Raw genomic sequence first — 12,027 nt, forward strand, 5'->3', positions numbered from 1 at the left:
CATGTCAAAATTTCCAACATGCCCCAATTTTTTATTAGAAAATAAAAAGTTACAAAGATTTAGATGTGGCTATTTTTTCAACACTTGAAATTTTTACAATTTTTTTAAAAAGGGTATTTTAGTAATTTTAACATTTATCCATTAAGATTTAACTATAATAAAAAAATAAAAAAATCTAACCGAATAGTGGCATTGTAAAAAATTGAAATGTCAATACAATAAATTAACAATTTTCAAAAGTATTAAAAATTCAAAGACTTGGAGTTAAAACATTTGCTGCTTCACGTAATAACACGTCGCTTAACTGAGACCGCAAATATCCACACCCTCACGATAAGCCCGATGACTGTGAAGTCACTAGATCCGGACTCCGGTCGATCCATAGTTCTGGAGCGGGTTTCGATCGGGTGCCTTTGTAGTGCACTGTTTCCACTGAATTTAGTGAGAATATTCGAAAGCGCGACTGCGCGAGTAACTCTGCGGGCACGTGGGTCCTATTTTCCCGTCTTCCCTGGCTGTCTCGACCTGCTTTTTCAGAAAGTCTGCCAACGCGCACGCAACGAAGCTACACACACTCGCTCATAATTTTCATATACTGGACCACACTACCTCATCGAGTGATGGAAGATTTTTTTTTCGCTTTGTTTTTTTCTCGGAGAGTAATTTGGAAGCCTTACTCGCTAAGAAAAAGACTAAACAAAAAGACAACAAACGAACAAAATGAAATACACTACTAAACAGTGTAATTTAAGGAATATTATATTATATTTTATTATATTTAATTTTTTTTATATAATATCATGTCATTTAATTTATAAATTTTACTTAAAATTATGGAATAGATCATTTTTATTTCAAAAGACAATAACATTTTTGATGAACTTTATTTTATTATGTATTTAATTAAATAATTGAGGATATCAAATAGTTTAGTATTTTATCCATTGAAGAGTTTATATTTCTTAAAATATAAGGTAAAATTCATTTAATTCTCCTCAAATTACCACTTCAATGACAATTTACACCAAAAATTATAAATTACGACAATTTACCCCTCAAACTATCAAAACAATGACAATATATCCCCCAATGTTAGCAAAATGACGAAATTACTCTTGTAAAATTTTCAATAAGACAATAATATCCTTAAAATTTTGAAAAAAAAAATCAATTTTAGTATTTTTATTTTAGTAAGGATAATTTCATTTTTTTTTAAAAAAATTGGGAGTACATTGTCATTATTTTGGTAGCTTGTAGGATAAATTGTTGTAATAATAATTTGAGAGTAAATTGTTAATAAGGTGGCGGGGTAGTTTGAGGAGATAAGTAAACTTTACTAAAAAAATATATATATATATAATGAGTTTCATACATAATTTATGTGCATAATTAAAAATTTCACACTTAAAATCATTAAAATATTTATTTCAAGTCAACATATAAAAACTCCAAGAGAGTAGAGTAGGGTAAAGAGTAGAAGCAGATACGTGACGTGGACGGTGTTGGAAGGCGCGTGAGGAGAGGGATCTTATTGTCACAGTGACACTTCATCCATGTCTTGCATTTTCTTTTTTCCCAAAACCCAATCTGAAAGCCAATCATAAACAGCAACCAAATTAAAAAACATAGAGGCAACCTCATCTCATCATCCCCCTCACACACACCCATATAGACAGACAAGCCCGACATTCTGTCCGAAGATAGAGATTTGAGAGAGATAGAGAGAGAGAGAAGCAGAGGACATGAGGAATCCTTCGTCATCATCATCGCCATCAGGAAAGGCTGGAGGTGGGTCTGGGTCGGCGGCGGCGGGCAAGTCGACGACGACGACGCCGTGCTGTAGCAAGGTGGGGCTGAAGAGAGGGCCATGGACGCCGGAGGAGGATGAGCTTCTGGCCAATTACATCAAGAAGGAAGGCGAGGGCCGGTGGCGGACCCTCCCCAAGCGTGCCGGGCTTCTACGCTGCGGCAAGAGCTGCCGCCTCCGCTGGATGAACTATCTCCGTCCATCCGTCAAGCGCGGCCAGATCGCCCCCGACGAAGAAGATCTCATTCTTCGCCTCCACCGCCTCCTCGGCAACCGGTAATATATATATATATCTCTGTAACTCTAATCATCAACATCTCATTATATTCCCCTTCTCTCCCTCTCTCCCGAAACTTTGCTTTTTGGGTTTTCATTAAATCTGCTCAAGGATATATATCCATCATTGACCACTTCAGCTAGCTAGGGTTCACTGCCCATTTCATTTCTTTTTCTTCTTCTTCCACCTAGCTAGGTTTAGGGTTTCCTGTAACTTTTGTACACTCTATAGTTGAATCTGTTTCTGTATTTCAGCTCGAAAACCTAACACTGTTTTTTTCTTTTCTTTTTTCCTCGTATAAGTTGCCTTCAATCAATTTATCTCAAAACCCCATCATCATCATCATCATCACCATACCATACATCATCATATTCATCATGGTCATCATCATCATGCAATATCTAAATTGCACTATTTTGGGTAATTATAGGTGGTCGTTGATAGCTGGGAGAATTCCAGGACGTACAGACAATGAGATAAAGAATTACTGGAACACTCACCTCAGCAAGAAGTTGATCAGCCAAGGCATAGATCCAAGAACCCACAAGCCATTGAACCCGGACTCCTCCGCCGCGGCTGCCAACAAAGCTTCTTCATCAAAAACCAATCGCAATATTATCCCAAACCCTAACCCTAATCCCGCTTCTCCTGTTGTCACAGAAGAGACTCCTGAAAATGGATACTTCCAAAACCCTAATTTGGACGATCAGTTACTCCATGGCTATTCAGCTTTGCCAAACTCTGATGGTTCAGCTGGGATGGGCTTGAGAAGCAATTACAATAATGGCCCCAGCAGCACTGAAGAAGAAGATGACATAAATTACTGCTCCGATGATGTGTTCTCTTCCTTCCTCAACTCATTGATCAATGAAGACCCATTCGCCGCCCAACACCATCTTCTGCTGCAACAGCAACAACAACAACAACCTAGTACTGGGATTGCGCCGGTGTCTCTGTCTGACCCTTTGATTTCCATCACTGCATCGAGCTTTGGCGGCCTCGGGGCTGGCTGGGAATCTGCAATAATGTCTTCAACTTTCAACCAAAATGAGCCCAAGAGGGAATAATCGAGTTGAATAGAATTTCCTTTCATATATATATACCAGCTGCTTGCATTGGGTATGAAAATGCAAGCAATTTGATATATATATATTTATATAGTTAATGAAAAGTCTAGGGTTTGTCCTATTATGATCGATCATCATTTTATGTATGTTTGTCTATTCTTATTCCACATCTTATTTTCGTGGCTGTAATGTGTGTGGTAATGTATTGTTGTTGTTGTAGACAAAGAACAGACTGAACAGTACTGTAATAATATTATAGATTGCATCTTGAATGAGTTTTCAGTGTGAATATATATATATATTTTCACTTCACAAGCTCAAATAAAGAATTTACATGTCAAGAAATAGGAAGTATCAAATTTTAGTTCTCCCACATCAAATGCATGCCTTCATCATTGAGACAACCATAAACATTTCAAATCAAGATCTTTCTTCCCGGAAAATATCCATTTCATAGTTCAAAATTTGTTTTGTTACATCTAAGAGTGTATATATATCATTTCAATGATGTGACAACGTATAAAATAAATTTTTTCAAATTTACATGATCCTATTTTCAAGTATTTGGAGATAATTACTTGTGGAATAGTATAGCATACAATCAATGCAATATTCTCTAACAAGTAAATACAGGGAAGGTGGTTATCTAAGGCTATATATACCTTCAAGTTTGATCATCATGATATGTATAGCACACACATAAGTGTCCATTCATTTATTTCTTCTTCATATCTTTCTATTTTTATTACTTGCTTTCTTTTTCCTTTATCTATTCTTCTTCTCCATATTTATCTCATAAATAATCATGTACATGTGTTTGCTAATTAAAGAGATAGATGAAAACTTGGAAAGCCAGCATCACAGCAAATAGATACATATATATTACATAACTAGGAGTTGCAAGTTCCACAATTCAAGCTTTTGTTTCATTTAAATGCACAAGTTCCCAATAATCTATGGTTCTAGGTCTAGAAATTGGATGGAAAAATAAATGGAAGTAATGAAACATATCATGAGAAGGCAATTTAATTGGTGACTGTACGTTGATTGGAAATTCGTGACTAGCTAGCAAGTAGATCATATTCTTCTTCTCTACATTTATCTTTTGGATATATAATCATGTATCCGCTAAAGAAATAGATGAAAAGTTGAAAAGCCAACATCACAGATTCACAGCTAATAGATATTATATATATATCTATGCAAGTTCCAAAGAATTACTTATAAACCGAGCTTTTGTTTCATTTAATTGCTTAAGTTACCTGGACAGCTTGGATAGAATCGGTAGCCACTAACACACAGTTGAGCTGCAAATCAATAGCAAAGAGTAGTCTATGATTCTAGGTCTAGAAATTGTTGGATAAATATAAATGATAACCATCAAAGTAATGAAAAAAAAAAAAAGGAAAAAAAAAAGTACAATGAGAAGGGCAATTAGGTGACTGGAGATTGAAAATTAGTGACTATCGCAAGTAGCAAGTAGCTAGCTAGAGGTTGACAGCAAGGGTTGCAGAAACTTCCATTTCATGACAATTACTAGTACTACTAATGATCTGATCCTATGATACCATTCTCTTCGAGAAGTTGTTATCTAGGCTTATATGGATTTTGAAGGCAATTCTTAGTTACCTAATTGATTTTGTATGTTATTTGAGGTTCTCACAAATTTTGATGGTCAAAATGTTGCATGTGATTCATTATTTTGAAGAGTAATGATATTCTTTACACTCATTTCATATTGGTTGACGTGTCGTGTTTGGCTTTCATAATCTTAATTCACTTTGCATTAGCTGATATGAGATGTGTGTGAGTAAGATGTACATAAAAGCTACTTAAAATACACTAAGTCAATTAATATGAAATGGGTGCATGTAAGCATTACTTTCATAATCTTAATTCACTTTGCGTTAGCTGATATGAGATGTGTGTGAGTAAGATGTACATGAAAGATACTTAAAATACACCAAGTCAATTAATATGAAATGGGTTCATGTAAGCATTACTCTATTTTGAAAACCAAAACGATTCTTATCTAAGAATATGTGGGCTTTCGAGAGCCCCAGTGCGTATATATATATATATATGGCATCACCTCACTTTCTATTTTGATCGAGAAGCTCAGTGAACTCAAGAATGGAAGATTTTGAACCAATCTGATTATCTGACACCCAAAGGGGATTGATAAAATGTATTTCCCATAGACTTCATATAAAACTTTTACCCAAGTATATATCTAACACTTTTGCCAATATTGATGCTTGCTGTTTGTAGAATTCCTTTTCAGAGTGTTAAAGATAGCCTAGGTATATATATAACAGACAGTTGCTGACACAATATATATATATATATACACTACAATACTTCGAAAATGATTGATCAGATGATGATTCAAGTGAGGTTGATGTGCCTCATATATATATATATATATATATATATATATATAAGGTCTAAATTAAAATTTGTTCATCTTCCAACTCATTTAACGTGCATGAGTACTGCTCAGTTGTGGCTAAAAATAAGAAACTAGGGTATATAAGGTTGGCAATTTTGACATTTCTAGCTTTGTTCTTTAGATACTTTTTTTTTTTTTGCTTTTTCATGCACGCGCGTAAGATTATATTCTTCAGATTGTTGGCGTTGCTTTTTGGGAAGTTATTACCATATATAGATGCTGTGGGAAACTATCTATAGGATATTTTGCTTAATTTATAATGACATGAAGACCTATGATGATGCCATGAGTATATATAACATATATAATTCATGTCTCTACCTGGCTAAGAATAAGGTGAAAATGTGCATTGAAGTGAGAATACACATGATATGATTGATAGGATTTAAAGGTGACTCCACCAAGATGTCATGTGTTGAATTTGTATTTTAGGCACAGTTGTTGTTTTCTCTCTATTTTCTCTTTACTTTTCACTAAATCGTATAGGCTCAACAATCCTAAGACATCTCTACTTTGTGATATATCTCAAAAGAAAACCATACACATAATCTGAAATGGCACAACATATAATAATTCACTCATTCCCACTACCAAGCAATCTTCACAAAATAGGGAGTGAAACAAAATTATGAAGCATATATGAATGATATATCCAGCATTTCCACAACCACAAAACATGTTAATTGGTTTTCTTATTTTTTTCAAGTATTTTGAGTTAAGTAGATACGCTATTTGATTATTCTATATTGCATTTTTATTATGTCATATATGAAACCATGAAGTAAATAAATAACGTTAATTTAGGGTTTTAATATTGAACCATGCATGCACACATTAAACTAAATAGTTTGAAACAGATCTACAAGGAGAAAATGAAACCACTCACTATTTGCTGAAGACAAAGTTGTGTAGTCGAGTGCAGCCTGTGGTTGAAATTATTGGGAACCAAACTCCATAGGTGCATAAGTTGTGTGTTATCAGTCATAACCCAGTGAATATATATTATAATTATTTAATAATAATTTTAATATATAAATAATTATAATATATATTCACCGGGTTAATTATGACCTGTAACATTGTGTTGAACCATCTCGGTGATACAATAGTGAAACACCTGAGTAGTAAATTGAAAAATGTTAAACAAACTAAAGCTCATAGCATTTTAAGTACATGAACCCAAAAATGAATGAGAAGGGAGTAAAAAATGGAATATGAAGTGTTCAAATAGATTAAATTTACTATTTTTATTAGTTTAAATTTGTGGGATATATAATTGTTAATTTGACATGGTATTAAAACAAATGTCATGAGTTTAAGCTCAAGATTCATACAATTACCTGTTAGTTACTAATAATTAAGCTAATTAGTGTATAGACTAAGTACAACAATTTAAAGCACTAAGGTACGTATATGGTATTATCTAGAGCATTCATTTAATTAAAGTCTCTTGAAACTAGCTGTGTTTTAGTTGCAATTTTCAAATAAATTAACATGCATCGCACATAGATTGTTATTGACAGAAAGAACCAACATTTCTCATCAAAGGGAAGGACAAAAGCATGAATGAGAAGTCAAGCCTAATTTATTCATGCCCGTACATGTATATTAAGGAAAAATTTCCAAACCGAGAGAGCCATGGTCCCCCGACCCCTTGGTTTCGTCCTAGATTATCGACAACTACAATTTTTTAGCTCAGTTGCAATTCCAATATACATTTATAGTATCCCTTAACATGTGCCCATAATTGGTGTGTTATAGTATTTGAATGGCCTAATAATAACCTAAATTACTGTTAACCCACAGAGAAAAAAAAAAAACTTGGCCGATATGATTCAAACCGGATAGATTTCATATCTACCGAATTATTTGGGCTGGTATTGGGCCAAAAAGTGAAAACCCAAAACTCCAAAGTTTTTTGAAAGTCTAATTTAGACCGTCAGCCTATGGGTGGGCTTTTTCTGGCCCACGCCCACCCAGGACGGAAAGAAGAAAACCCCTCTGTCTCAGTCCACATCACCCTCGTTGACCATGGGCCCAGTCTCGGCCCTATTTCAACAACACTTCAACTAGGCCTAAAGTCAAAAACTCATACTTTAATTGCAAAATCAGGCCCAACTAGTAAAAGAAATTAAAAAGCCCAATAATTTTAATAAATTTTATTTTGTTGCATCTAACAATATACTAACATATGTCTATGTGAAATGATGCAATTCTAGGTTAAACTAGTTTAAAATTTTAGAGAACTTATCGCATCGGTTAACGTGAGTGTTTTAAGTCATTTTTTCATATCAACTACTTAAAAAAATAAATAAAAAACCGCTTAAAACACGTCGTGTCTCAAATAAAGAACAGTAAAACAAGTTTTACTCACCCTTTTTAGAAGAATATTGAAGAAGAGATGATTGAAAATTATTTATTTCAATCCGGTTCCCTATTCTTTTTCCCTATATTTCTTTGAGCAACAAAGCCATGGTAAAGTTTCTTTCATGAACACCCACTTTCCATGCTTTTCCCAAAAAGCAAGCAATGATACTTCTATCATGGGCAAGAGAGAGAAACAGAAATAATTAGCTTCTCAACTTCACATCTATAATCTCTTTATATACAACTACTTTTATTTTTCTTCCAACTATGCCACAAAGCTAACAGTCATAACTATTAATTCCATATTTTTATTTGAATTCAACCTTTGATTAGTTGCTCCAAGAGACTAAATAACACGCAACACGCAATTCAGGCAGTTTCACGGAAAAGAGGGTTGTGAAACCCCCATATGACCTAAATAGTCTAGGGGCATAGGGTATGCTTATTAGGGTAGGTTAACCCCATAAATTCCTTTATGTGGGACACAATTCAAACTATCAATTATCCAAGATTCTTTCATTTGAATGACTAGGGTATAACTACAAGAATTAAGCTCTCAAATAAGTTAATATTTAATGGTGAGTCATGAATTCTTATGAGCAGTAAAATTAAAGAGCTGCAAGAATTAAGCCCTAAAATAAGTAAATATTTAATGACAAGCCATGAATGCTTATGCACAGCACAGGCCTCCCATAATTTGTCTGGCAACCTTACCACAATTAAATATGACTGACAAAAATATTTTGTTCCTTTTCATTAAGGAACAAATTTTTTTTTTTTTTTTTAGGAGGGGGGTAAAAGAGACAAAAGATTTTGCTCTTGTAGTTTTTGTGGTTTTGTAATCAAACGGTTGAGAACAGTTATATGTTTGACCAAACATCCTTGGATTCATATCTGACCCTCAACTCAAACTACCAGTCTTGGATAAGGCATGTGATTGGTAGATGGTTGACTTGTTGCAGACAAACTATGTAGGTTGTGATACAACTTGTTTGACCTTTTAGTTCTTTAATTATTATTATTTTCCTTTTAATATTTTACTTAATACGATGTTACCAATTTCTTTCTGGGTTCCAACAAACAGTTAACCAATCCAACCATACCTATATGAATAACGTTTCTAGGGTTTTTGCTTTTATGTATTTATTTCTGTTTTTGTAAACATCATTTTTAAGGAGCAAAGTTTTCATCATAGTCTATTAAACTGATGTTACATACTCAGTTAATCATATAAAAAATACACGTGTGAATTATATGTTTAAAGGCGAATGTCAATATAATGAATTGAGTAAGAAAAATATTCTCAACCCAATTTAGAGAAAAACTTTATTTTTATCGGCCGGTAGTTTTTTGAAATTGCATGTGCTCTCTTGTGATTAGCAGTGTTAATACATTAAAATAATGTTTTTTAGCAAAAATTTTGGTTAAGTGTTTTATGTGCGTTCAAACCATGAAAATATATTAAAGAACAGTTAAGAAAATGTATAATGTAAAGGGAAATGCTAGGTGCTCTCCTGACGTTTTTCTAATTTTAAATGGATATTATTTTCTAAGAACAAAGTAAGAGAAATAAGGGAAGTTTAATTTTTTTGTTCTTTTAGAAAATAATATCTACCTAAGACAAAGAAAACACCATGAAAATACCAAAAAAATTAACACCTAACATTCTCCTAAGTAAAATTCCCAACAATACAATAGTAGTACTATGGGAACAATTTTAATAATGTGTTTATTTTTTGGTCTTACATTTAATATGATTTTTCTAGAATTTTGTGCTCCTCCTAAAACTACCCTTCCTGGTCGTCTCAGTGTTCCAAAAGCCAAAACAACACGGCTTGCTTTACAAAAAAACTAACAAAAAAAGAAAAAGAAAGAAGAAGAAGAAGAAGAAGAAGAATAAGAGGAGGAGAATATGTCTTCATGCACAAAGTTTCTGTGTATTTTACTGCAGCAATGCATGTTTGAACCTCAAACTTCTGCTACAACCAAAAACATGGGTGTGTTTGATTCCATGTCTTTGGTTAGAGGCAAGAAATTTTGAGGGTGTGCTTTCTGAAGGTATCTGAAGTTTCAACACATGGAGGGAACGTTTTGCTTTGTGTATATATTAAGAGAAGCAGCATGCAGATTGCAGAACATATTACACAAACAAATTTGCTCAGAGAAGAAGGCAATTTTAACACCCAAGAATGAAAAGAACCATTTTCTATGCCATTCATCATCATGTTTAAGAAGCATGAAAAAAAAGAAGAGGAACGAGAAGGAAAAGCTGTGAGGCTGAGATATTTGACTTACCTGCAGGAAATCTTCTTTGAGCTCTTTCCACATAATGCATTGCTCTATGAACACCCGCAATGATCATCAAATGGGGTCATGGAAATCTAAACTAAATAAAGAAAGCTTCAAGTATGAGAAAGTTGAGAATTCTTTTTCATTATTCCACAGCCTGACTTTATATATATGCCCCCATGTTTTTCCCAGGCAGAAATGGACACGTGTGGTTCATATCTTGGCTGATGAAAATGTGTACCACCCAATGATGAGAAGGTGAAAGAGGGGTTATAGGATTTTGTTTGGATTGACTGGTAGATTCTGTGTTCTCTATGAGAGGGATCAGAGGCAGAGAGTGTACGAGAGGCAGGGGAGGACCAACCAAACGTTCTAACCAAAAGGGTCAGCATTTGTTAGACAGACCAACCTTTCTCTTCCACTGTCAAAATTGTCTCTTCCCCAACTGCCTATCAGCTCAAAAGGGTAGATCTGCAACTTTGAAAGTTCAGTGTTAGTACAAAGACCCCAAAGGGCCCAAACATCATTTTACTGCCAGTTAAAAGCCTGCAAAATCCTGCCTTTGCCATGTCAGTATGTCACGAGTTTGAGCCCACACCGTTAATGGGAGCGTTAAAGTAATGATTAAGTGATTAAATTAATTTATCTGATCTTCTTATCAATTTAAGCATTTGGGATAACTGGTAATTTAACACAGTATTAGAGCCAAAGGTTATGGGATCGAACCTTGACTCCATCAAATCACCACTCATTTAAAATTAAATATTTCACGTGTTGTGTCTTACCTATTAAAATGGAGTTTAAGCCCACACGTGAGGGATATATTTAAAGTAATGATTAAGTGATTAAATTTACCTCTTTTTATTAGTTTAAGTTTTTGGGATAACTGGTAATTTAACAACAAGTAATGACAAAGATAATATAGGTTTCAAAACGTGCCGTTTTGAAATTCGATTTGGTCTTTAGAATCGTAGTTTAAATTTTAAACTGATACGTTATCTCCTACTTATGATTTGAAAACACAGAAACTTTTGGCTTGTAGGGACAAATGAACTCTTATATGTTCTGAATTTGCATTTGAGAGTGCAAAGATGGTCTATAGAAACACAAACAGTGATAGTTGAGCTAGATTTCTCCTGGACCACATATCCCACATAGAGCTGCAAACCCAAAATTTTATTCTTTATTTAATAAATTATTATTCCACCAAAAAGAAAAGATCTAGCTGCATGCCAAAATGAGAAGTAGCGGTGGCACATTTGGCAAAAGCAAAGCAAGGGAACGGAGGTGACCCAAAAGTCAAAGTTTGTACCAATCATAGTACTTCCAAGGATGTAACCTACCATTCTTATGCTGCTTAGCATACAGTAATACCCTTCAAAAATAAAAACATTTGTAATTCGACGAATATGTCATTATCATTTGGTATGTTTTACGAAAAATAAGGTGGAATGGAGAGGGCCGATTCGTTATTTAAGAAGGGTAAACTTATCATTTTATTTTAAAGAATTGGCTCTACGAATCCTCCAAAAATGTTTACTAATGTGACTAAATTAACGTAACAATTTACAAAAAACTTATCATGTCAACCCTATGCGACATCCATGCTAGCCCCCACTCCATGTCGGTTATGTCACCTCTTGAATGAACTGCTGGGGTAGATGAACCACCCTCAAGTCAGCCATCTCTTTGTTGGAAAATGGAGGAGGAGGCGAGGTGGTTGGCGTCATAGGTGCGGGTGCAGAGGTACAGGGGAGGCAAATGGATA

The 12,027-nt window shown here is 34.3% G+C and overlaps 1 protein-coding gene and 1 long non-coding RNA gene across 3 annotated transcripts; one reads left to right on the forward strand and one right to left on the reverse strand.

The window, feature by feature from the left end:
- Positions 1–1,373: 1,373 nt before the first annotated feature.
- Positions 1,374–3,426, forward strand: LOC132163954 (transcription repressor MYB5-like). Its single transcript, XM_059574344.1, has 2 exons — positions 1,374–2,083; positions 2,515–3,426. Exons 1-2 carry the CDS (start codon positions 1,743–1,745, stop codon positions 3,149–3,151), a joined length of 978 nt encoding a protein of 325 aa, XP_059430327.1. The 5' UTR covers positions 1,374–1,742; the 3' UTR covers positions 3,152–3,426.
- LOC132163955 (uncharacterized) lies at positions 3,015–10,384 on the reverse strand. Of its 2 annotated transcripts, none has more exons than XR_009438341.1 (4): positions 10,266–10,384; positions 6,490–6,720; positions 4,414–4,458; positions 3,015–3,101 (listed from the first exon to the last, which is right to left on the reverse strand). It is a non-coding gene; the product is annotated as an uncharacterized LOC132163955 (long non-coding RNA). The 2 variants fall into 2 exon arrangements; XR_009438342.1 differs by lacking the exon at positions 10,266–10,384 and adding an exon at positions 7,978–8,145.
- Between the last annotated feature and the right edge of the window lie 1,643 nt (positions 10,385–12,027).

The sequence above is a fragment of the Corylus avellana genome, chromosome ca10 (genome assembly GCF_901000735.1).
Source record: "Corylus avellana chromosome ca10, CavTom2PMs-1.0".
Classification (NCBI taxonomy): Eukaryota; Viridiplantae; Streptophyta; class Magnoliopsida; order Fagales; family Betulaceae; genus Corylus; species Corylus avellana.

What these genes read in the sequence shown, in the direction of transcription:
- LOC132163954 (XM_059574344.1), top strand. Translation starts at nt 1,743, where the DNA reads ATGAGGAATCCTTCGTCATCATCATCGCCATCAGGAAAGGCTGGAGGT. An exon ending in CACCGCCTCCTCGGCAACCG is followed by an intron (nt 2,084 to 2,514) that starts GTAATATATATA and finishes GGGTAATTATAG; the next exon opens with GTGGTCGTTGATAGCTGGGA.